This window comes from Toxorhynchites rutilus, chromosome 2 (genome assembly GCF_029784135.1).
Source record: "Toxorhynchites rutilus septentrionalis strain SRP chromosome 2, ASM2978413v1, whole genome shotgun sequence".
Taxonomy (NCBI): domain Eukaryota; kingdom Metazoa; phylum Arthropoda; class Insecta; order Diptera; family Culicidae; genus Toxorhynchites; species Toxorhynchites rutilus.
This window is the reverse complement of record NC_073745.1, coordinates 306,959,774-306,984,735: the sequence shown is the minus strand read 5'-3', so window position 1 is coordinate 306,984,735 and position 24,962 is coordinate 306,959,774. Positions and strand designations below refer to the sequence as shown.

The window sequence follows — 24,962 nt, the reverse complement described above, 5'->3', positions numbered from 1 at the left end:
GTGTCAATTGAAGTGAAATTGTATGACCCTGCTGGTCACCCTATTCACTGCTAGAACATCGTCAACAGACCCTGCCAAAACGTGGGTCATGTAGAGTAGTGCACCTAACTGTCGTCGTTGAAAAATGCGAGCTCCTGTCCATGGTGGGGTCAAAAGTTCGCATTTATTGAATTGATCTAACTTGTAACAAAAATCAATGATTTATCATGAATAGCGAGTGAAAGCATCATTTTTGCATCGCACTGTGACAGGAAATATGACGATAGAAGACGAGAAAATGAAGGCGAAAATTTTTTGCCTATTTCCATCTTTTACAATTATTTAACTACAGAACTTTGTTTTATACAGATACTGCATATATCTCACATATTATCAGCCAGAACCTTACATTTTTTTTACTGGAAAACAGATAAATACTAACTGAGCTTCTTACAGCTGCAGTCAATATAAGAACGCACAGGCGCAAATTAACGAAATACCCTCAGTTTCTATATGTTTGCATGACTCCACCCATAAATACAAATAGAATAATAATTTTTCTTCAACTTACTATATGAACTAATTTAAATCGTACGCATTTATTGCAATAAAAAATAAATTTGTTATCTCTCAACTTCCGGGGCAAAAGGAGCCATTATTACCGGGGTAAAAATGCCATAGTCGTAACCTCGAATTCGATCTGTCAAACGCAAATAGTGTAATCGTGGTTGTGTTTGTTGTGGTCATGGTTTGTAAATATGAACGGATTTCGTTCCGAAACTAGTGGCAGATGGAAACTATTTGTGTTGCCGTACATTCTGTAAATCATGGAGACGAGCTGCGGAGGAATATAGTTTGCCCAGAAGAACATTGGCCAAATATTTCTAAACAACAGGATGAGTAACTCGTGAGTCACATCCTTAATATGCAGAAGTCATTTAATGGGTTGACAACACACGACATCTCGAACCTAGGGTATAAAATCGCAGAGCGAAATAATTTAGATCACTCTTTCGACAAAACATCCAAATTGGCCGGAGAAGATTGGCTTCCCGGTTTTCGTGAACGCCACCAGAACTTGAGTTTGCGTTCTTTGGAACCACCGTGAATTTCACAGTGCTTTTTTCATCAATTATATTTCATTATATTTTTATAAGATTGGCACTCTTGCCCCGTACTGGAAAAATACAAGTCAAAAACATCATTTTTGTAAATGAAACAGTTTCATAGTAAACATAACTTTTGAACAATTTGATGCATAGCTACACCTAAATAGGAGTATAAATGAGCAAACCACCAAAAAATGGAAAAAAAATACAACAAAAGAGCATTCAAAAACGCATATTAGCTTGAGGTGGCACTCTTGCCCCGGGTTCCCCTACTTCATGAAGTGGTGTGAGACAATTCCGCAATAGTTACGAGTTAAATTAAATTGGTTTAATTAACGAACAATGAATTATCGCTAAATTTACAGGTGCCGCAAATTTGTATATTTGCATATCAAAAAGCGTTAGGGCTCGACTCACGTAGGTTACAAGTTGGTGAATTCCGAAATATATTATCCTTCATTAATTTCCATAAAACGATAGTTGAGCAGATCTACCGTGTACACTCAGAAGTCCTGAAAATTCCTAAAAGAAAGTGTTTTGTTTTACGAACAACACCTTACTGAAACTTGAGTTTTAAGTGTTATTTTTGAAAAACAGGAAGTGGGTTATATCTATGGTATAACCGCAAGGGTGACGTAGGACTATCGTTGATTTAGAAATCATTTGTATGAAGTTGAATCTGAATTCATTCTGAATGAATGAATATTTTGAGAATTTCGAAAACGAGAGTGTTACGTTGGAGGCACAAGGTTTTATGCAACCAATATTGGATACGGAAATATCCTACTGATGGGGAAGAATAATCTTCAGAAGCTATCCTGTTGATTGCGATTGATTGAAAAATCACAAAACCTAATGTATTTGGTCACAGTGTTACATGGATAGAAAACATTAAAATAAACTCTTTCATATGAATGTAATTTTAAATTCCCAGAGGAACTGGCAGATTATTTTCAGTAACGATTAGATATTTCCACATTTTCCTCGATACTGGAAGCCCACCAGTGGTTAATGCTAACTCGATAACCATCTGTTAATAGCACTTGATTGAAAAATATTTGGTCACAGTGTTACATGGATAGAAAACATTCAAATAAACTCTTTCACATGAATGTATTTTTAAATTCCTAGAGGAACTGGCAGATTATTTTCCGGATCTTTCTCGATCCAAACGGAAAGAATTCCGTGCGTGTATGTGTGTGTGTGTAGCGGCTGCTTCGAGATCTTCCCGGGGAACCGTTTGTAGCATCACTCTCCTCCTGATGGATTCCCTTCTGGCCTAAGGTGCACAAACAGGCTCTTGGTGACACCGTTCATCCGCGCTTTCATGATAAATAAAGAGCTTCACCACAACAGCGACAACATGCTCCAATCGCTGTTCAATTAGAACTGAGTGGATTTCTTCTTCTTCTTTTTGGATTTAAGAGGGTTTAAACTTTTCAGTTCATTCGCCTCTATCTGAGTGGATTTCCGAGCGGCGCTCACTTATATACCGATTGGTGATTTCAATAGCCTATTTTGAAAGCAAATTTAAGACTATTGAAACAAGTTTTTGGATCAGAAAGTAACAAGTATAGAACGCGTAGACATTTTATCTTTCGAATGAAGTGTTTATCATACCATTTCGTTCAGTTGTTTAGGAGCTATTAACACTCAAAATCTCGGTCTCCGGCGTAACGCTTTCGTTTTCGAAACTTTGATTTTACACCCCGGTATAGAAATGAAAGACGTAGTCCTACGTCAATAAATAAAAAATGGAAAACCGATGATTCAAATTGTCCTTTTTGGTCATAAAGAATGCGTCTGCAAAATTTGAGCCAAATAAATAAATATGAAAAAAAATCTTCATTTGCGGTAGTACATGAACCCAGAGCGCTAATCGAACGAGGATTTCCAATTTTGTCAATCGCACATCAATTTATTTATTTATTTTCGTTGGGATGAATATAACCCACAAGGGATGAAAGCTTGCCGCTGCCAGTGAGTGGTACATATTTGTACACCCGCACAAGAACAGTCAATCATCTGAAGAAAATGGAAATCGATTTCCAGTGTCAGTCTAGTTTTATATAGGAAAAAATTCTCTTTGAAACATGGAGAAATTGATTTCAAATTTATAGCAATCAGTCAAAATCCTTCCCAATGGGGAAACCAACCAGACCAACGTCGACTTCATGACCGGATGCTTGCTGCGAATAATGGAGAGTTCTTGTCGATGCCCGTCCCCGCTTTCTCCTGCCGCCTCTGATGTTTTTGTGTTTATAATTGATTTGGCGGATTTCCTCCCATCGCAGCAACATCTATTCCGGGCAACCATTTCGGCCAGTCCAGCCCAGTCCGAATCGTCCAAACCGTCCGAACGGTTTCGATTTAATTGAACCTCGACCCCTCCGTCGGTCGTGTCATGGCCGGAAACGAAAAACAGCCGGTGCGTTGAAGTGCCACTCCGAAATGGGGCGAAATTGAGTTGCATGGCGGCCGGTGGCGGCCACATTTATCCGCTTCTCGCTCTCTGGAGAACCGGGGCCCAGAACAAGTACTAAGCGAAGGATTTTCGCGGCAATATATCGGCATTGTTTAGCTCGTGTCATTATTCAATAAAAGATTTCACGTTGATTGGTGCGCCATGCGTACGGGATTGCAGGTATGGTGTGTTTCCGGGGATCTGAAGCGAAGCGGTCAAACAAAGCGATTTCACTTACCAATTTATCCAGAATCCAGCTGGCCGGAAAGATTAGTGGAATGTAGAGGATCATGAAAATCATCGACGTCCAGTCGACCCATGTGCTGCTAATGTTATAATATCTGTTATCCGGAGCAACGGAAATCAACGTTGATGTGGGCGGTCGCAGGGTCGGAGAGATGGTCCAGAGGAGGCAAATGCAGCATGAGATAACGGCGTAGGTGTGTGAGACCGTAGTTATTTCCGGCAAACCAACCATGGAATATGCAAATGCAACGAGAGAAATGGAAAACCATGTAGTAAGTGAAGTGCTGCAGGTAGGGTTACTAAATTTATTTATAGAATGCTAATTAGTAACTGATGTGCTCTCGACGATGCAGGTCGCGCAGTAATATAGGTCAAGATGTGGGTGAATGCTTGGGTGGAATATATTATATTAATTTGTTGTTTGTGGCCCCGGTGGATTGATGATATGGTATACAGACTAACAATTGTGTAGTTTTGTTAGAATTAATTTTGAATAAAAATGCAATAAATTCATAGAGCACTAATTATATGGTGTATTTTTTAAACTGCACAACCTTGGTAGTCTCACTATAATTTCCATTCAATTATATTCAAATGATTGCAGCCTAGGTGAGATAATTTTTTATTGTAGATTTTTGCGAAACATTGAAAAATGGAGGTTCCTATGTGTGAAAATGAAAAAAATTAAGGAAGAGATCTTGAGAATACTCATGTTTTCATATAGAGATTCATATTTAAAATAAAATTGACATAAAATCAAAGTTGTTTTCAACTTCGAACGAGGATGATTACAGAACTGCATAATCATCTATGGTTCTTTTACTATAAAAATTCAAAATAGTACATTTTTTATCATTAAAAAAAAGGTAAAAAATCGAACTCTTTTTTTGCTTAGAGGTAAAGTGGTAACATATAACATTGCATAAAATAAAAAAATACAATTTTTTTTATCCCATTTATTTATTAGGCTCATTAGCATTTAGCTGTTACAGACCCGGGTTTAATCGTGTACATGTACATATGTTTATGTTTCTATGAATTGTGAATTACACAGTAGTTAGTAGTAGCCATTTAGGCGTTAAGTTTTCTGTCCCATTACATTATGGTAAATTACACAGTAGTAGCCATTTAGGCGTAAGGGTATTCTTTCTGTTCATCCATTGTTCAACAGACCGGACAGCAAAGACAGTTGATATTGATCATTGTTGAGTTATTTATAGAACAGCAGCCCGATGTTTCTTGCAGAGCAGAGCAGTTGTATGGATGTATCGATCTTTGTTCCACCGTGGATCGATTTCCATCGCTGATGATGGTTGCGTGGACGTAGTTATTCTATAACAACACAAAGATGGTCAATTGAGGGCCCTGAGTTTGAACTCACGATACGAAGACCCCCCAAAAAAAAATACAATATGAGTGATGAAAAACAAAATATATTTCGTCGGTTGTAAAATTTTACAGGACATCTATCGGCGACCTTCTTAGATTACCAAAAGATAACCTCTAACGTCTCGATTGAAGGATGCGTTGAAATATAATACAAATGATAAATAATGAAATATACCATCGGTTCGGCCATTTTTAGTCCTTAAAATTCATCGGTGACCTTCTCAGGTTAAAAATATATAGTCGATTCGAAGAATGTTAAAGAATTTTCTCGTCGATCTTCTCAGGTTTCTCAAAAATAACCTTAGTCGTGGTGATTGGAAAAATATTTCAAAATGTAAAACGCGTGATGGATAACAACATATATCGTCGGTTCAAAAGATTCTAAAAAATATCGGTGAACTTCTCAGGTTGCACGAGGATAACCGACGATATATCTTGATATATCGTCGGTTCGACCGACTTTAAAGGAGTTACTTAGATGACCATCTCAGGTTGATAAATATATTGTCGATTTAAGGAATTTCAGGAAGGGCTGCCTTGTAAAGAGTCTCACCGGTGACCTTTTCAGGTTGACCAGAGATAATCTCAGCCGCTGCGTTTAAATAATTTTTATACATAATACGAGTAATGAATCACAAAATATATTGTCGATTCGAGCAATTTCAGAGGGATTTTCTCGTTGATCTCAGGTTAAAAATATATCGTTGATTCGAAAAATGCTAATTAATTTCTTGCCGACCTTCTCAGGTTGCCCACAATAACCTTAGTTGTAGCAATTGAAAAATATGTTAACATGTAAAATCGGTTGGTCGTTGAATAATATTCTGAAAGATAATACAAGTGACGAACATCGAACTACATAGTCAGTTTTAGCGAGTTTAGAAGAATTTCCTCGGTGACCTTCTCAGGTTATTCTCAGGTCTTATTTCGCCGAATAGTTGAGAGTTCTCGTTTTTAGAATCACACCGCAGTGAATCCTGATTTTTCTTAACCATTCCCACTAACAACTATCCCTTCCATGATAAACGCTAGGGAATCACGCTATAGAGGCGACCCTTCTGGTCTTCGGGCGGCGAATATCATACTAACATTCCTTCCCTTCCCCTGGTGACTGTAAGGACGTGGCTGTAAGGATTGACCATTTAAAGCTCGAATCACCGAAAATTGCACAACGAGAATGATTTGCTAGTCCCAAGCGTCATTCTGTGTGTTCTTTGTGCAATTTGGTTGGTCTAGGTCAATCACGGAGAGCAACTACGAATTGTACAGTCTACCCAAGCTCAAGCTCAAGCTCAAGAGGTAAAGTGGGATTTGTTCACACCATTTTGGGTGGGATTTGTTCACATCATTTTTGATATAGTAGGTACATGTGTGATATAAGCTTGGCCTATTCACCTAGAGTCTCAATTTAAATTTTCTCATGTATACAAAAACCTAATAAAGAACATTACGTTGCGCATAATGAGGCTTGGTTTAGTTGGAATAGCATATTTTTCCAGAGTCAAAGCCACAAAATGAACCTATTCAAGAGCAGAATGTGATGAGGTATATTAGCTTTAGTAAACAGAACATTGTAAGTCGTTATTCACCTATGACCACTTTGCCCCCAAACATGAAAGTAATTTCTATGCTAATTAATCGCTGAGATTCAACAAAATATCTGTTCACCTCTCCTAGAATATGTGAACAGTCGTCCAAACTGATGATTTGTCCAACATATCAGATTGAATAAACTAAATTCCACGAGAAATTCCATAGATACCAGGCGCACAGAACTACGGCCGAATCGCAATCGAGAGAGTCTGTTTGAGTCTGTTGAGTTCTGTTTTTATTTACCTTTTAACATGCGACTCTACTGGAGTACAGGATGACTCAAAAGACATTAAATTCATCAAACAGCAATACGGCATCTATAGTCAATAGTTATACTACCAAACAAGCAGGGGACCACTTTGCCCCCAGTGACCAATTTGCCCCCACTACCCCTATGTTTTTCTAACACAGAATTTCAAAACAAAGAAGCCTGGGGGAATTGCCATTGCAGATACGGAGATGAATGAACCGTAAGATTTAAAGTCTTCGTAAACAGAGGAAAAGAAAAAAAAGGACATTGCAAATACATGCAAGCTAGGGTCACTTTTGCGTTTGTGCAGGTCGAAATGTGTTTCCTCAAAACGGACTCTAAATCCGAGGAGCCTAGGAAAATCGTCATTGCGGATATTAGAGGTGAATGCACTTCCAAGTTTAAAGCCTCTCTAGTTTAAAAAGGGCAAGCATTTTCAAATGTAGGCCGGGATATTTTTGCTCTCTCCCCCGGAATGTGTTTTCCTAACATAAACTACAAAAGCGGGACAAACACAATGCTCATTCAATCAATAATTTAATCAATACAAACAAATGGTTACTAAGCCAAAGGTAGTCCTACGTCAACTTCGCAGCTATAATCGCCGGCATTACTGTTATATAGAGAGAATATTTATGTTTATTGTTTTTTTCCTGGCCGACTGGTTAGCGTCACACAGGGATGTCAACCAAATTTTTGAAACAACTGGAAAAAAACAAAATAAAAACTGAAAGAATCGATTTTTTCTTTTTTCTCAATTTTGTTTATATTGGCAATAAAAATTACGATATACAGTGACAGTGTCAGTAAGTAGCATTTTTAATTTTATTATTTGTGATTCTACATTTTAACTTTATATTTTTGTTTTACATTTTGTGTCATTCTAACTAATTTTGACTTTTTCATTTTGCATGTCTAAATAATTTTTGAAAGCTATAATTCCTCGCATCGTTTTTGTTCCAGTTTTACTTCTTAGTTTTTTTTAGTTTGAATTGTAATTAGCTCAACGGTTGTGGCAATGCGGCGGAATCAAGAATGTTGTAATATTTTGACGTAGGACTACATCTTTCATTAAGGCTGCCAAATCAGAAAACAGGTCACGTTTTTATGAAATAAAGTTAACCTTTATAACTATTTTTGCTGCGGAAGAATTTTGACGATTTGCATACCAATCGAATCCTCTAGAATTTGTTTGATATGCTATACCTCACAATCCCTTAGCCTGTAAATGGTTTGGTTGCGATATAATTATGGGCCCTATTCCAGAAAACGAGACGAGCACACGAGTGCTCGTCTCGTTTGTTTTCATATTCCAGAAGCCGAGCTCGACTAAAAACAGACGAGTAGCTCGTCTGGCTCAACGACCGTTTGACCGCGCTCGTCGATGAATCAGTCGAATCGTCTAGTTTGTTTGATGTGTTTGTACACCTTGTTGATTGAAAGCATCGGTATTCTTCTGCTCCGCCTTTATCTTCAAAAATTGTTTCACGTCTAAACTAGTATTGCATAAGCATGTATGTTTTCAACTGCAACCATCAAACTCAATTCAGTAATTGCAAGATTTTACAGATTTTCAAATGGGCCTCTTCCAAACAACACAACCAAATGTAAACATTGAACTCATATCCAGGGATGCTAGATGACTGTTTTGAATATATTAACATACCACGAAAAGGGTCTTCACATATTGAACGAAAATGAGTAATTCAAAACAACTACTTTATTGGAAATACATATATTTAGATTTAAAACTTTTCTTGATAAATCGTTGATTAGGTGAACAAACACTACCCCAATAAATCCATAATAACAAAACGTCTGAGTGATGAAACCATATGTTCGAGGAAAAATATCAATGAAACCAAAAGATATATGAAACATATTCCTTTTTGTTATGTTTTTTTTAATATTTTGGCACTGAGAAAAGAGTATTATTGATTGATCAATCTTAAAACTGTTTGTTGTTTTTCTCAAAACAAAAACATGTCTTTTCATCTGACATCACTGATCATACCGAGAAAAACTGACTGAAGTCTCTCCAGTCTACCAAATAAAACATTTCAATGAAACTCGTGTACTGGAATGGGATATTTTGCTCGTCTCGACAGTGACTGAAGCCGAGACGAGGCGAGACGAATTGAACACAAGACACAAGACGAATTATGCACAAGACACCGCCTGAGAGTGCTGCCCAGTCAAACGTTTATATACTTTTTATCATATCATTGACCTTCTTCAGTGAAAAAATATCCCACGTAAATTGTGAATGACCAAGCTATTTCCTATGATCGAACTTTTATAGTTACGGGGTATGCGTAGACCCTCATAGCCCAAAACTATAAAATTTCAACGATTCCATTATGATTGAGATTTCTTGATACGCGTGAATGATTTTTCATCAGATATAATTATCTGTACATTTCGCTATATCTCGAGAACAGTTAGTCTTAGGATAATAATGTCTGTATAGTTTTGCATACAGAAATGCGTGTAAGATAATTTTTCCAAAGTATTTCAATTTAATCAATTTCTAGGAATCAATATTTACATTTTCATGAGTCGTCAACCTTGAAACAATTGAACCAGTATTCTGATAAAAATATATGTGGAATTAGGTAGCTGATTCGGAATATTTCAGGAGGTGATAGAGGATCATAATTGAATAAAAAACCTTCTACGAATATGGTTGATTCTCAGCTACGTAAGTCTTGAACTGACTCTAAATTAGAAAGTACGCTACTTTGAATGATTATGCTGCTCATTTGAAAGATTTTTTTTTTCGTAGAATGTAGTTGAACAACATTGAAATTAATGGAACCAAGTAACTGTTAGAGGTAAAGAAGAAACTCAAAATTTTGTATTTCTTATGGGTTTTTATCAATTTTCCAAAAATGCATGATAAACTGGATTGTTTCTATCAACCAAATTGAAGCTCTCCAACCACTCTACAATTCCTTCCTTGACACCACACTGTTATCCTTGCACTAATGTAAATGTTTAACAACAGAATTTTATAGAGGCGAATGAACTGCAAAGTTTAAAGCCTCTTAAAAACAAAGAAGAAGAAGAAGACAGAATTGTATGCTAAATTTCCTGAAATGAGCAATTGAATCGTGCTAAGCAGCGTTCTTTTTGAATTAACCCTTAGCGGTCAGAATTAATTTTTCTCGATTGAAACTCTCTTGTCTTTCCACTCTTATAATATTTTGTTTATAGTGAGTAACGTTATCTATTATCCATAAAATCTCCGTATACATCCGTGAAAAAGCTCACTAGACACTAAAATTCGTTTAGAAAAAATGTAAACTATTACATCGTTCAATAAAGTATTTAGTATCATTCCTTGCTGTGGTGGCTGAGAGCAGACAAACGACCACGAAAGGTTGAAGTCAGTTTAAGGCAAAAACGCGGGCAGCAGATTTCAAAGCTATGATTTTATGGAAAAAATGAACAATTTTTTGAAAAATGGGGAGGATGGTCAGCGGCTGATTAATTCGGCGTTGAATTGCTCTCTAGTTATCTGTTCGAATTTTATAAGTGATATTTTGATAAGGATTTAAGCGGAGGAAAACTAGCTATTTAAAACTATTTCGAACGACTTGATAAAATTCCATTCTGTATTCCGTTTGAGTTGTGTTTGCATTTCGTTCGATTTGTTTCTTTTCGAACATCAAATAGGCAAAACGTTCGAAATAGGGAATACGGAATTATAACTCGTACGAAATGATGGTTTCAAGCGAAATGCAAATCCGCGGAATGCATAAAAGGAGTGTTAAAAACAATACAAATAACTTTTCGAGCAAGATAAGTAGAAAATCAATGAGTCGTTAGTTTTCTGAAGTAATTTTTCCTCGCGAGCATTTTGGAAGCCATCTAGGCACTCAATACAGAATGATAAGCGCAGTTGAAAAATTAAAAAAAAGGAAATATTTTTAATACACTATTAGTACCCTCTAAAAAATTCCCGAACTATTGCGGAAAAGGTATTACGCTGACGACTAAAAATAAAACGAGTGTGTAAATGAACCGACATTTTCTGTAACCGATCGTATTCCGGAGTGGGCAAAGAACAACACTCGACGAAAAAAAAAATAGAAGAGCAAAATGTGAAATTTGAGTGATTTTTGAAACACTTTAACTTTGTTAAAAATAATGCATTCGTCAAAGCAACAACTGGGCCTTGTATAGAATATTCTCAAATTTTGACTATCGATTTGCTGGGCGTTCATTATTCCATAAAATATTCTTAATTCAAAATTAAAGGATTATTTTTCATTGGATAGAGAAAACCTCTGTATTAAATAGTTCTATTGAAACTTTCTATGAATCAAATGTAAGCGAAATAATCAGATTGATTGGATTCTTATTGGGAATATATTTTTAAAATCTATAGAAATTTTGAAAGCAAACCAAAAACGCTTTATCTTTTCTAGCATTGTCCTTTGTCTACAACGCATATACACATCAAACTAAAAATATGTACGTACGATATCCCTAAGCTAAAATTTTGTAGCTTGAAAATACTGTGTTTTTTATCTTCATGTCATCATTTATATCGAAGCTACAGGCGTTCCGAAATCGCTTAAAAATTTTGATCCTTTACTCCTTTAAAATTTCCAGATAGAATAAGCACACTTCTGAAATAAAGCTGTGAACGTAAATTATCTTTTAAGTATTGAATTTGTATTCTATGTGATAGCAAAACATTTCTTCACAAGTGTTTAAGAAATCGTGTACTAAAATTGTATCTGATTGTGATTTCAAATCAATCTATTTTTGTTCGATTGGTGTTGCTCAAGATCAATTTTTAGAATTGTGTGGTTTATATTCGGATGCAGATTGTTAAACTGTATATTTCGCGTTTCCGTGTTGGCGAGCCAGATAGCCTTAATATCTTCGTATTAAAAGTATTTCACAATTAAACTCATATGAAACATATGCTTTGTTTTGCTACTCATTACTCTGCCATAAAACCGCAATGTACACAGCAAAGCGCGGCAAGCAGTAAAGTTTGAAACAAAATAAACTTGAAGGAAAATTAAATTTAATTATGCGCAATTCAGTTATTTTATCAATTATTCTAATAAAATAAAAAAAATGTCCACGTGGACAACAGGGGGAGGGGTATGCAAATATCCACGCTTGTCCACGGAGGGGGAGGGGGGAGTCTAAAATCGTGCCTTTTCTGTCCACGTGGTATGTGGACAGCCCCTTACCTAAAGCGTTACATAGCCGTTCTCATTTTTTCCATTTTTTATGAGCAAGAAAATCATAAAAATAACTCATAATAAGCGATTTTTCATTAAAACTAATTCATTTTTAACAAAAATGGCCGCCATTTTGGCTATTTTTCGAATTTTCAAAAACCCCTATGTAACGTATTGTTCTAGAGTTTCAAAATATGCATCGGAATTCGTTCAGAACTGTTGCTTCAGAACCGATATCACCAACCGGGCACCGATTTCAAACAGCGTCTACGCATCCAGCTGGCAACAGCGTAATAATCATTATTCGTGCAATAAAAAAAAAAAACGGAAAATACATCTACAAATATAACTTAAACAATTACCAAAATACCCACTTCACTTTATTCCTAACATTCAAACAAAAAATCATGAAAATTCCTTATTTTTCAACCATCCAGACAGGGCTCCTTCCTTGTAAAATGAATCTCAGATTCAAGTGACATCCCTACCATAGGTTAGTATATTTATTATTTAACATAAGTAAACTTGAATGTGTCATATCTGAAGACTGTGGTTAGAAAAGCTCACATTACCAATTTTTATTGTTACTATAAGGCAATACAAAGGTAAAAGTTTTGATATAATTGCAATACGTGCATTTTCGCCGGAAAAATGTAGCGGATATTTGACTTACGAATCGTGGTTCTGCTTGACATATATGTTTACCAATTTCCCCTCGTAGCTAAATCAATAATTAGCGCGGCAGAAGCACGATTGGTTGCATTTATCAAATCATTATATCTACTTATTATTACTCTCAGTGTAGTTTTTATTCTGCGCTTCCATATTTTTCAATTAGTAGTTTTTGAGTGCATCCATTGACGTTGCCCTCGGTGTTTTTTGACGTTTGAAAAGTCAACCCAGTTAACGAGCGGAATTCGTTAACTGGGCTGCGCTTTTCATTCAGTTAGCGGACAACCGCTGTATATGTTAATTATGCGAGTTCTGTTCAAAAATTATCGCGACTTTCGAATTTACGCGGGTTACGTATATTTGATTCTAATTTTTTTGTGGCATTATGTTGGTCCTCATGTCTCTCACTTATGCTGACAAGTACGGCTATGTATGTTCAGTTAATTTTTGACAACTGCTTTTCTTACACGTGTTTTGGTTCATCTTCGATTTTTTACCTATTGTAAAAATAGATCAAAGAACACATTCCGAATGTTGATTATGACATCTGATGAACCTACCTTTAACCGAACAACGTTTATCGGAGAAAAAATGTTCTCGGAGGGTCGAAAAGATGTAAATGACGCAAAGCGTGCCGGAAGCCCGAGCACGTCAACAACTGAAATCGAATATAAGTAATCCGTGGGTATACAAAAATCGTGATACTTTTAGCTCTTGTAGGTAGAGTGGTCCACTCTATCCCATTCCATTAAGCCTGCGGTTTTCAGATTTTTTTTATGGCAGATCATTTTTTATAGCAAAATTATTTGACGAAGCACCTGCATTTTTTAATCAATAAAACAAATCCTATTTGCATTGACATTACCCAGCTGGGAACAACTTTATTTCGGATGCGAGTCACAGTTACACCACATCTGATCCGGAGTAAACAAGATAAATCACTATATGCCCAGTGAAATTAAATTGAAGAATGATTTTCTTCATGTTGGGTTTTCAAGTGGGAGCATTAACCATTTCCATAGCCATAGCCGATTTTGATTCAGCACTACGAAGGGATTTCTCTAGAGATAGGCAAAAATCGAAGATGAACCAAAACACGTGTAAGAAAAGCAGTTGTAAAAAAATAACTGAACATTCAAAATAGTCGTACTTGTCAGCATAAGTGAGAGACATGAGTAGCAACATAATGCCACAAAAAAAAAAAAAAAAAAACTAGAATCGAATATACGTAACCCGCGTAAATTCAAAAGTCGAAATATTTTTTGAACAGAACTCGTATACCATATTCATATGAAATTTATTCAGTATTTTTTCTATTTTAACACAAAAAGTAGTGATAGTAAAAGAAGTAAACAATTTAGCGAATAAGGTAGGTATGTTTTTTTGATTTACTCGCTGCTTGAGCTGTGGGGGAAGAGCAACAAACAACATATTTGCATACAATTCGGGCTTCAGCCTCCATGGTAGAGATAGGCAAACGGTTCACGAACGGAAAAACTATATCGTCAAAAAGTTTGAACGAACGGTCGTTCTTTTTTCAATTCAAGGCATTTTATCAATTCATGTGTAATTTTTATATACTTTCTGTTCATCGGGAAAAAATCGGACTAAGCTGAGACGATTCCCAACAGAAAATATGAAAAATTGCGCGAATCAAATTATTACATACAGCATTGTCGGGTGAGAAGCATATTTTGACATGAGATGTGCGACTTTTCAAGAATCCTTTTTCAACTAATCGAAAAATTCATACAAATTAGAAAATGTCCTGTTTATTCTAACGATATCAATGCCAGGACATAATTCTGGATACAGGTATTGATACCGCTGAACGAAAGAGGGAAAAAACAGTTCGGAAAAAGTGGTTCACTTAGGTTCGGTTAGCGACTAAGCCTCTCATGAAAGTGAAGTCCTTTATCCATCTCCAGCCAGACTCCAGACTCCATGGTCTGGTTTCCTTACATATATTACATATATCCTTAAAATTTCGTTGAGAGCCTGTTTTGAAGGACAAAACGTTGATAGTGATTTTTTTGGAAAGGTTGCTGTCTAATAATATCCTACTCAATGCACGTTTCCATCATATAGAATAAACGAAAAAAAAGTGACCGATCGATAAATATTTCTGAAGGGACTGTTATATTAGTAAGGATTTTAATGTACATTTATGAACATCGGATATAACAAAAAACCAGACAATGTCGAGCCTTTTATGTTAATGTTATGATATTTATCTAGATTTTTTCAGAAAGCTCAACAAAACAATCCATTCTATCAAAACGGTTCCGAGATAGAGCTGATTTCTTGAGTCCTGATGGAAACAATTTTCAATTTTGTTATGTATCAAAATAGTTCAGAATTTCAAATCGTTCTGACATTTAAATTAAATGATCAGTTAGATCAACATCGATCGGCGTTTGTGGAGACGATCTGGCGTAGAGGTAACATCCATACCTCTCACGCAGAGATCACGAGTTCAATTCTCACTCCCGACATCCTTCCAAAAATGGAAGTAAAAGTGACGAACCAACCGAAATGTGTTGAAAGTCACTATAATATAGAGGAAAAAAAAACATAGATCGGCGTAATGTGGACATGTTCCAACAGCTTCATGTACTTTACAGACTTATTGTACAATCCTTCAACATGGATGTTAGATGTAAGATTGTTTAAATGTTTCTGAAGACTACGTTCACTTTTTTTAAAAAACTTTTCAACACAAACAACTCAGCTCGAATGAACAGAAACTAACTAGGATGATCGACCAGATAAGAAACCCAAAGCGGTCATTCCAGAAAACACACTTCATTAGCATATGTCGCTCTGTATAACAATACCGCTCCTCGTTCGTTCGTATTATACATTCCATACATAAACATGAGTTTCCCACTATCTCGACAACTACTCGAAACAAACATGGACTCACCTTTGAACTATGTTCGCAATAATACTGTACTGGATCCACTGGAGTGCATTCGAGGCGGAGTACATCACAAAGATTGCCAGCACTATCCATCGTCGACCATACACCTTAAACTCTCCTGGTTTTCCAATGGGGTTTTGATCATCCACGCCCGCCAAGAAAAAATAAAGAACATAGAAAAAAAACATTGAAACAATCAAACACAACGTTGATTCAAATCATGATATTATTCATCTCAGCTATCCCCTTTAAAAACAACAATCAGAAAGATCGGAAATAGTACTCACCGGGTTGCAGTCCCGGGGCATCCAGCGTCACGCTGGATCCATTGGTGGGCGGCTTGATTAGATCAGAGGATTTGCTACCGGGCATGTAGGCATCCGCCGGGACCGTCACCTCCGGAACATTCGAGTGCTTTAGATCCATTGTGTGCGGCGTGAGTGTTCGCGATGAATGAGTCCTTCCGCAACAAGAGATAGACACAGAGAGAGAGAGAGAGCTTCAAAAAATCCTTTGTCCTGCCGCACAACAACTGGAACGGCACTTGATTCGGGGTTTCTTGTTGTTTTTTTTTTACTTGATTATGAAATGAGTTACTCTTGGCTTTGGTAAAATCTAAACACTATAAGGTACTATTATTATTGTCGTTACGTTTCTACTGCTTCTACTGGGGCGATCTGTGCTGTGGGGTTATGTGGGGTAAAATTTTCCGTGTGAGATTGTTTCACCCTTGATTTTTCCGTTTATCTCAGCCCACCGAAATCAAATTATTGCCACGTTCGCATTGCATCGATTTTTCCCCCAACTGTCCCGATTATTGCTCCCAAAATAGACCAACAATCGATGGATGCTGCAGCGTCGTGATCATGCTGATTATTTCACGAGTGCCCCACCTTTCATCTGGTGTCCCACCGACACCGGTTCTCCGTAGTCGTTAAATATTAATAAAATTGTATAAAATATTGATTTATTTCTGCTTGGTTTCGTGCAATTTGGTTCGATTCTGCTGAAGCTGCTCACTTACTTCGCTGAGGTGGTGGTGATAGTATCTATGACAATAATAGCAAAATTTTCATTCCTCCTTTTTTTTTGCTGAGCAGCAAGACGAGGCTCTATTTACGGTTGGGCGGCGGTGGGTGGTAATTGGTATCGATGGAACCGTGAACCTCTGTAGAATTCCAGCGATTGTTTTTATTTTTCTCCCACTTCGCGCGAATCTCTGCTGCAATCGCAGGGCCAGCAAGCAAGGTAAACTTTTTCCGAGTTCCAGTATGTACGTGTGTGTGTGTGTTGTGTGCTGAAAGAAGATGAAAACAGAGCGGAGATTTATTACCGGCTTTAACATAACTTCGAAAATTTATGCGTTTTTTTTCTGCTGCTTCTGTTATTGTTGTGGGGATGGTTTTATGACAACGGCAGATCCAACAAGGCGCTCCGTTCGCCAGGATATTGATTGGCAAAAGCTTGGGAAATTTATTTGTTTTGCTTCCATTTATAACCACATTTTTAGTAGATGATTAAAGAACACCATTTATTCGAAGTTTGAAAGGAGAAAACTCAACACAATATTGATTTTGACGCGGTGCTCATTAAACTGTCATTATTTAAAACAAACGTCATTGAAATTGAGTATACTGGTTTATTCATCAATATTCGAGAAAAAAATTAAAATTGAACCAGTGTATTTTAATCTAGAAATTAAAAACGTTAACAATAATTCGTTTTGAAATTTCTCAAGCATTATTTCAACGAAGAAGCGTACATTTCCGACAGCACTGGCAAGAGCTGATTCGTCGAAGGAAGATTATGAGAAAGATTCCGATGTCCACAAGATCTCTGCCAGCCACTATTAGTCGTAATATAAAACGCATAGTACTAACCTTAACTCAACTATTTTTTTTTTCAAATTTTTCAAAATATTTTTGGTAAAATTTCATCATCATGAACTTCAGGCGGACTGTTGTTTTGTAGTAGTAGAAAGAACCTGGAACTTTTAATTATTAATAATTTCTATTTTCAGTAGTAAACTGTTGAAAAACAATCCGGTTGATATTCCAATTCCATTAGCACGAAAAACTCGACATTCTCTGGTTTTCTTGTCTCGATCTTCATAAATGTACATACAAATTCTTATTAATGAAACCGTCCGAAATCTTAATCCATCGGTTGCCTTTTATCTTTAATTTTTTTAATTTAGCTGAAATACGAAACCATCATCTTACAGTACATAGGAAGCTTCATAGCTGTTCCTGACCTAGAAATGATATTATTAGATTAGAAAGCACATTTTTTAATTTGTATTAAATTTCTTCGTTTTCTGTTAACACTAGATTACCCAAGCCAGTCATATTGATTGCTTTTCAATTTCAATTTGGAAAGCTGTTATGTATATAATGGCACAGCTTTTTAGAATGTTGTGACTTTTTACATAACATATGGTCAGGGTTCTGCCAAAACGAACCAAGCGCCTTTTTTTTCAAAATTGAGTTACTTACACCATTAGATGCAAAAAAAATAATAATCTATCGACTGTAAATTGACCATGTCATTCGGATAATTGAAAACAGCTCCAAAACAGTTCGATCATTCGACATCGACATCGAGCATATTGTCTGGTCGTGTATCCGGTTCCATGCTGCTCGCTCTCAGCTCTCTAAAGCACTGAGAGCAAAAGGCAGACAATCGGATATCCCCGTCCGGGATATCTTAGGTAGCCGTGATCCTGATCTTCTGCTTCATCTATACCAGTTCCTCAGAAACGCCGATGTCAACGTTTAATGATGTTTCCTTCGTTGTGTCCCTGTTTCATATCCCTCCTATCCGATCTATAAACTTTTACTTAGTCGCGGCAATACATACACACATTCTTTACAGATACACGGGCCAAAGGTTGTGCAGTTCACTGATCATTCAACAAGAGCCAAAGGTTGTACCGCTCATGACAACTCTACACGAGCTGATGATTGCGCCGGCTAGTGACCATTCTATCCTGGATAGATATGGGGTACATACTAGGGGGGCGTTGCTGATTAATGGTCTGCTGCATCCCAATAGGAAGTATCCCGTGTCGGGCACACGTACAGAGCATTGGAGACAGCAACATCCCAATTACGAGAACACTTGTAATACAAACCTCGAGCCGACCGCGAGTAATCGGTTACATATTACTAACATAGATAATAAGAAAAACCGTCAAAATATTGAACTCCAGCCCCGTCAGGCTAACGCCATATGAGCCTTGATAAAAATATATATTTTGGAAAAAAAAAAGCTCCAAAACAAAAATTCTGTGTAGCTGACCCACAATATGGCATCAGATGATAGAGATCGTTTTCTCCAAGAAGGCAGATCCGCATCTTCAACAGATTTTTGTGCTTCGGACAGCTCCTGGAATCAAATGTCGTCGGGATCTGGTAAGTAAGACAGGCTACGGGCTGCAATGAAGTGTTGAAGCGCTGATCTGCATTTTTCAAAATTCCGTTCAACCACAGCGAACCAAGTGTAATGCATTTTTAAATCAATTTATTATCATTTATTAAGATATTATTTTGTCATAAACAGCAAAAGTGAGTCAATATATATACCATTCATGAAATTAGTCAAGAGCCGTTACAAAATACTAATGTGTTATGTATGATATTATGTTAATAGCTAGCATGGACTTGGTTCGCTCTGGTTGCAAAGAAAACGAAGTTTTGCGTATCTAGCAGAATCATAATTTTGTGTTTTTAATATTTCTTAATAAATATTTTCAAGCCATGTACAAGATATTCAAGAAATATCACGACCAATTTTCCCTAGCATGTCACTCGCGACAAAATTATCGACAAAAAAACAATTCTGGTTGGAACTATTAGAGGAAAAAAAAGGGAACTATCCAAATAAGCTCATCAAACGGAAGATAACATGCCTCGTCTTTCAACTCTGTTATGTAAATCAGAGAATTGTTTTTTTTTAAATTCGTTTATTTTTACAGGCTCAGTTACATAAGTTTAATGGAGCCGAATTCTTAAATATGTTTTTAAAACTATATATATACAAACAATTTTCTTAAATCTATGGTTAGTAATGTGGGAAACCGATTACTCGCGGTGGACTCGAGTTTAGAAGGGTGACATAATTTTTCAGGAAAAGGATGGGATATAAGGAAATTATTACAATGTTGATAATCACACACACTTAATTCTTAAATCTATTCGTATATCTATTGTGAATTTACATTTCAACTTGTTCTCCTGATTAAAGCAAGGGGACCAATTACTCGTAAAGGAAGAAAAGCAGGGTATAAGGATATAAGGATAATCACACACGAACATCGATAGCTTTAAGGAAAACATATATTTGGGTAATCAAGGTCTAACCGATCCAACGCATCTCTCACCGGCACATTGGGCTGTCTTCCTCTAGCCCGAAGGGAGTTTTCTAAATTCGATCTGGCAACAAGATACTCCTCGCACGACCAAACAACGTCTTCGATGTCGTGGTAACCTCGGCCACAAATGCAGAGATTGCTACCGGCCAGATTGAAACGAAAGAGTAACGCGTCTAACGAACAGTGATTGGACATGAGTCGGGAGAAGGTGCGAATAAAGTCCCGACTCAAGTCCAGACTTCTGAACCATGGTTTGAGGCTAACCTTAGGGATAATCGAGTGAAACCACCGGCCCAATTCATCTTCGTTCCATTTACGTTGCCAGTTTGCGATGGTATTTTTACGGACTAAAGAATAAAACTCATTGAAGGCGATTTGACGCTGATAAATGTCGCCTTCAATTGCACCTACCTTTGCTAATGAGTCAGCCCTCTCGTTACCCGGAATTGAGCAATGTGAAGGGACCCAGACAAAGGTAATGACATAACAGCGTCTGGATAAAGCACTCAAAATTTCTCGTATTCTCTCAAGGAAGTACGGCGAGTGCTTTTCCGGCCTCACTGAACGGATAGCTTCGACAGAGCTAAGACTATCCGTTACAATGTAATAGTGTTCAACAGGTCGTGAGGCGACGCTGTCCAGTGTATTGCTGCCAATTCAGCAGCCAGAGAATTGTGTTCTTACAGTATATAAAAGCGGACTAAATAAAAGTGTAGCTCTTCTAGATTCTAAACATGAATATGTGAAAATTTATAAAAGTAATGAAAAACACATGAAAAAATTTCCACCTTCATTTTCGAATAGTCCAAAAATGATTTTTTATTTATTTTTCATATTCTCTAATAACTTTGTGTTGTGTTACTGTAAATGATATAAAAATATTGAAAATTAGTTTAAAATAAATTTCTTTACACATCAGATATTCTTTCACAAAGCAGTCATTTTGACTGCTTTTGGGCAATATAGGTATATACTAACTTTCGGTCTTTCTAGTGTTAATTACTGGGTGAAAAGAAACTTCGTCTTTAAAAGCCGCAAATTGTATGTAAAAATATGCTTCTCAGCTAAGCAATAATCTGATTCGCGCAATTTTTCATATTTTCTGTTAGGATTCAACCTAGGTTCCATCAAAGATTGTATTTAATAATAGTTCAATGAGAGAAAAAAGCCACTATTTTCTTTAATTTATCTATTTTCACAATGGATTTAAAGCAACGAAAATTTTTTTTTGAATTATTTGTTTATCCAATTCATGAATTGTCTCAGCCTCCTCTAGTTTTTTTGATAAACGGAACGTATATATATATGTCACAAACGAGTTGAAAAACATATATTAAATTGAAAATTTACAGCTTTGTCGAGAAACAAATTTAATAGCAATTATGAAACCAATTCTGATTATACATTCAATATTGAGCATACATTAACAAAATGAGCCATTACATGCATTTTGCTAGTGAATGACAATATCGTTATCTTTTTTTATTTTCCCCAAGCGTTTCCGTTCCGTCCAACGCAATTCGCTTTCCACATGTATTCAGTTCAGCTGCATATCATTCGTCCCCAGACAGTTCGCTCGGAATCAGTCCGTACCCGTCTCTATCATGGAATCTAACGGTAACATTGTATGAAACCACGTTGTTTGTTTCTCTTCCCCCACAGCACAAGCAGCGAGTAAAATCTAAAAACCATACCTACTTTATTCGCTAAATTTTTTACATGTTTAATTCTCTTCACTGTATACAGTATATAGTATAACATATATCGCAATAACGATTTTGAGTAATATGTATTTGAAGTTTCACAATTTTTCGTCGCATTATTTGTAGAGTAACCCCTAATAGATAAACTTAGTCTTACGTAAAAATTTAATATTTCAACGTAAAGGTGAAAATTAATTGGCTATATAGTGCAGTAAAAATCATGATTTTTGAAGATTTTGATTAAATTCACACCTGGAACTGTTTATAACGATATTGCAGCGAAATTAGGAAAGATAGAAGTTGGATGTCAAGAAACAAATTGTAAAGCGGTTTGAGAGCTGTAATTTGGTTGACAGAAACAATCAAGTTTATTGTGATTTTTAGGGTTAAAATTAATTATAACGCATTCAAAACCACTATCTTTTTATTCCAAAATGTATTTAAATCCACTGGATAAATTTATTTTTTTCATGTGAGAAAGGTGTTTTCTAACTTCAAGGGAATAAATTAAAAATTGATTTCTTCTTTTTGATTCAAAAAATTTAAAGTGTATGTATAAACATCAAATTATTTATTGTTGATTCGATTATATACAGTGAAAAGAACGCGGATACTGTATATAATCGAGTCCACCCTGTATATAATTCCTGAAAAAAATATGCAAAGAGATTGCAGCACATGAAATTTTCGTCTCTTCCTTTTCACCGAAAAATATTTTTCAGAGAGTGGGATATGGTGAGATCTCTCTCTCTGTCTGAAGTCCAGCGGAAAGGCTTTTTCGTTCCTCATTTAGTGCTGAAAATATGGGAAACTAAACAAGGAGCAAAGCTCTTGTTCAAGCTTGATCAACGTTAGTCTGTTTGGTCTAATTGGTTAAATCAGAACCGTAATTGGGCGTGCAAGAAAAAAAGATTCTGAAAACGAAACCATTTTTCGGCTAATCATCACTCGCCGAAAACTAAAAATCGGCATTGTATTTCTCGCGAAAATCGAAGTGAGCGTATAATATTTTCTCGCCTCTCATATTCTCAACTATTTTCCAACTATTGTGGGATTCTAGTTTACAAAAGTTTTTCGGACATGATTTGACGGAAAATTCTACATATTGTTACACTCCCCGTATGTGATTTTATAGGCCAACTTTTAATTTTTGAGAAATGCTCTGATTATCTAGTAAATTTTTGATGTCATTTGGCTGTTTTGTGTTTTTATTCGCTTCTTGTTTTCTATTTGTAATAATAAAACTACTTTTTTGAGCGTTAAACTGAATAGAACATTTGTAGATTGAAGTGCTTCTCCTTATCTTCGGTATAAATTGTTGGTATTCTGTTACTCAGAATCTGGTGAAGATTTTATACCGATTAATTGTCATTTCATTGGCTATTTAGTATAGTTTGTCTTCCTATTGCTTGTACTAGGTATGCAAGTTGAAATTGATCGTTTTTTTCGATTAAGAAGACATAATTTCCAGGAGAAACTCAAGTTTTTTTTATTCGAAGTTATCCCCGTTTGATTCAACACATTTCGGTCATTTCTCAGGTGAATTGTGGAAAACGATGTCAACGGGGATCGAATCAAAAAAAAAAAATAAACGATGTCAACGGGGATCGAATCAAGGCCGGCTGGAATGCAAGGCTGTTTTACACGACTACGCTATCCATATAGCCAAATACGCAACAAATACACGCGAATATGTCACCACATTTGCTCTCGTGGCCGAGTGGTTAGCGTCATAACTAACATGCCGGGTGTTCGGGTTCGATTCCCGTTCTGGTCGGGGGAATTTTTCGTCAAAGAAATTTCCTCCGACTTGCACTGTGATCACGCGTATTCTAGAGCTTGTCACTCAGAATGCATTCAAGGCGTGTTATTTGGCATAGAAATCTCAACTAAGTACTAATAAAAATGACGCAAGTAATACTACGTTGAGACGGCGAAGTTCCTCTAGGAACGTTAGTGCCACTGAAGAAGAAGAAGATGTCACCACATTTTAAAATGAAGGATCTTAAAAGTATGCATGGTAAGTGTTTTCTAAGAGTAAAAAGGATAAACGTGAATCATAAACGTGAACGCATAAACGTGAATCTGTATTCTTTTCGGTCGGGGGCCGTTTCCGTAGCGTTTCCGTCGGAATACTGAACCGATCGACATAAAAATTGGTATGTAGGGGTTTTTGGGGTCGGGGAAGGTTCTTAAGATAGTTCGAGACCCCTGCCCCCTCTCTGAGGGGGGGCTGCCATACAAATGAAACATAAATTCCTGCATTACTCGGGAATAAATTGAGCAAGCGAAACCAAATTTGGCATGTAGTGGTTTTAGGGTGCAATAAATATTTCTATGATGGCTAAACACTCCTCCCCCCTCTCTAAGGGGGAGCTGCCATACAAATGAAACACAAATTTATGCATTACTCGGGAATTAATCAAGCAAACGAAACCAAAGTTGGCATGTATCGGTTTTAGGGTGCAATCAATGTTTCTATGGTGGTTAGACATTCTTCCCCCCTCTCTAAGGGCAGGCTGCCATACCAATGAAACACAAACTGCTACATTACTCAAGAAATATTCAAGCAAAAGGAATCAAATTTGGTATATGGAGGTTTTAGAAAGCAATGAAAGTTTCAATGGTGGTTTGACACTCCTCCCCCTCCCTAAGGAGGGGGGCTGCATTACTCGAGAGCTAATCAAGCAAATCGAGACAAATTGGGCATGTGGAGGTTTAGGGGACACGAAACCTTCCTACGGTGGCTAGATACTCCTTCCCTTCTCTCGAGGTGGGGGGCTGTCATACAAATGAAACACAAATTTCTGCACTACTCAAGAAATAGTCAAGCTAAAGTAACCAAATTTTGTATATGGAGGTTTCAGGAGACAATAAATGTTTCAATGGTGGCTTGACACTCCTCCCCCTCCCTGAGGTTGAGGTCCCTGAGGCTGTATTACTCGAAAATCAATCAGACAAATGGAGCCAAATTTGGTTTTGGATACGAGAAATGTTTCTATGATGGTACGACACCCCTCCCTCCTCTGGAATGGAGAGGGAGTCCCATAAAAAT

The 24,962-nt window shown here is 36.6% G+C and overlaps 1 protein-coding gene across 1 annotated transcript in view; it reads right to left on the bottom strand.

Annotated features, from left to right (window-relative positions):
• Positions 1-24,962, bottom strand: part of LOC129765163 (feline leukemia virus subgroup C receptor-related protein 2) — a 127,821-nt gene that overhangs the window by 45,799 nt on the left and 57,060 nt on the right. Inside the window, exons 2-4 of the mRNA XM_055765064.1 lie at positions 16,120-17,129; positions 15,836-15,950; positions 3,791-3,893 (exon numbers count right to left, since the gene is read on the bottom strand). Of these exons, the coding sequence (XP_055621039.1) occupies positions 3,791-3,893; positions 15,836-15,950; positions 16,120-16,258 (357 nt within the window). The 5' untranslated portion in view covers positions 16,259-17,129. The remainder of the gene's footprint in view (positions 1-3,790; positions 3,894-15,835; positions 15,951-16,119; positions 17,130-24,962) is intronic.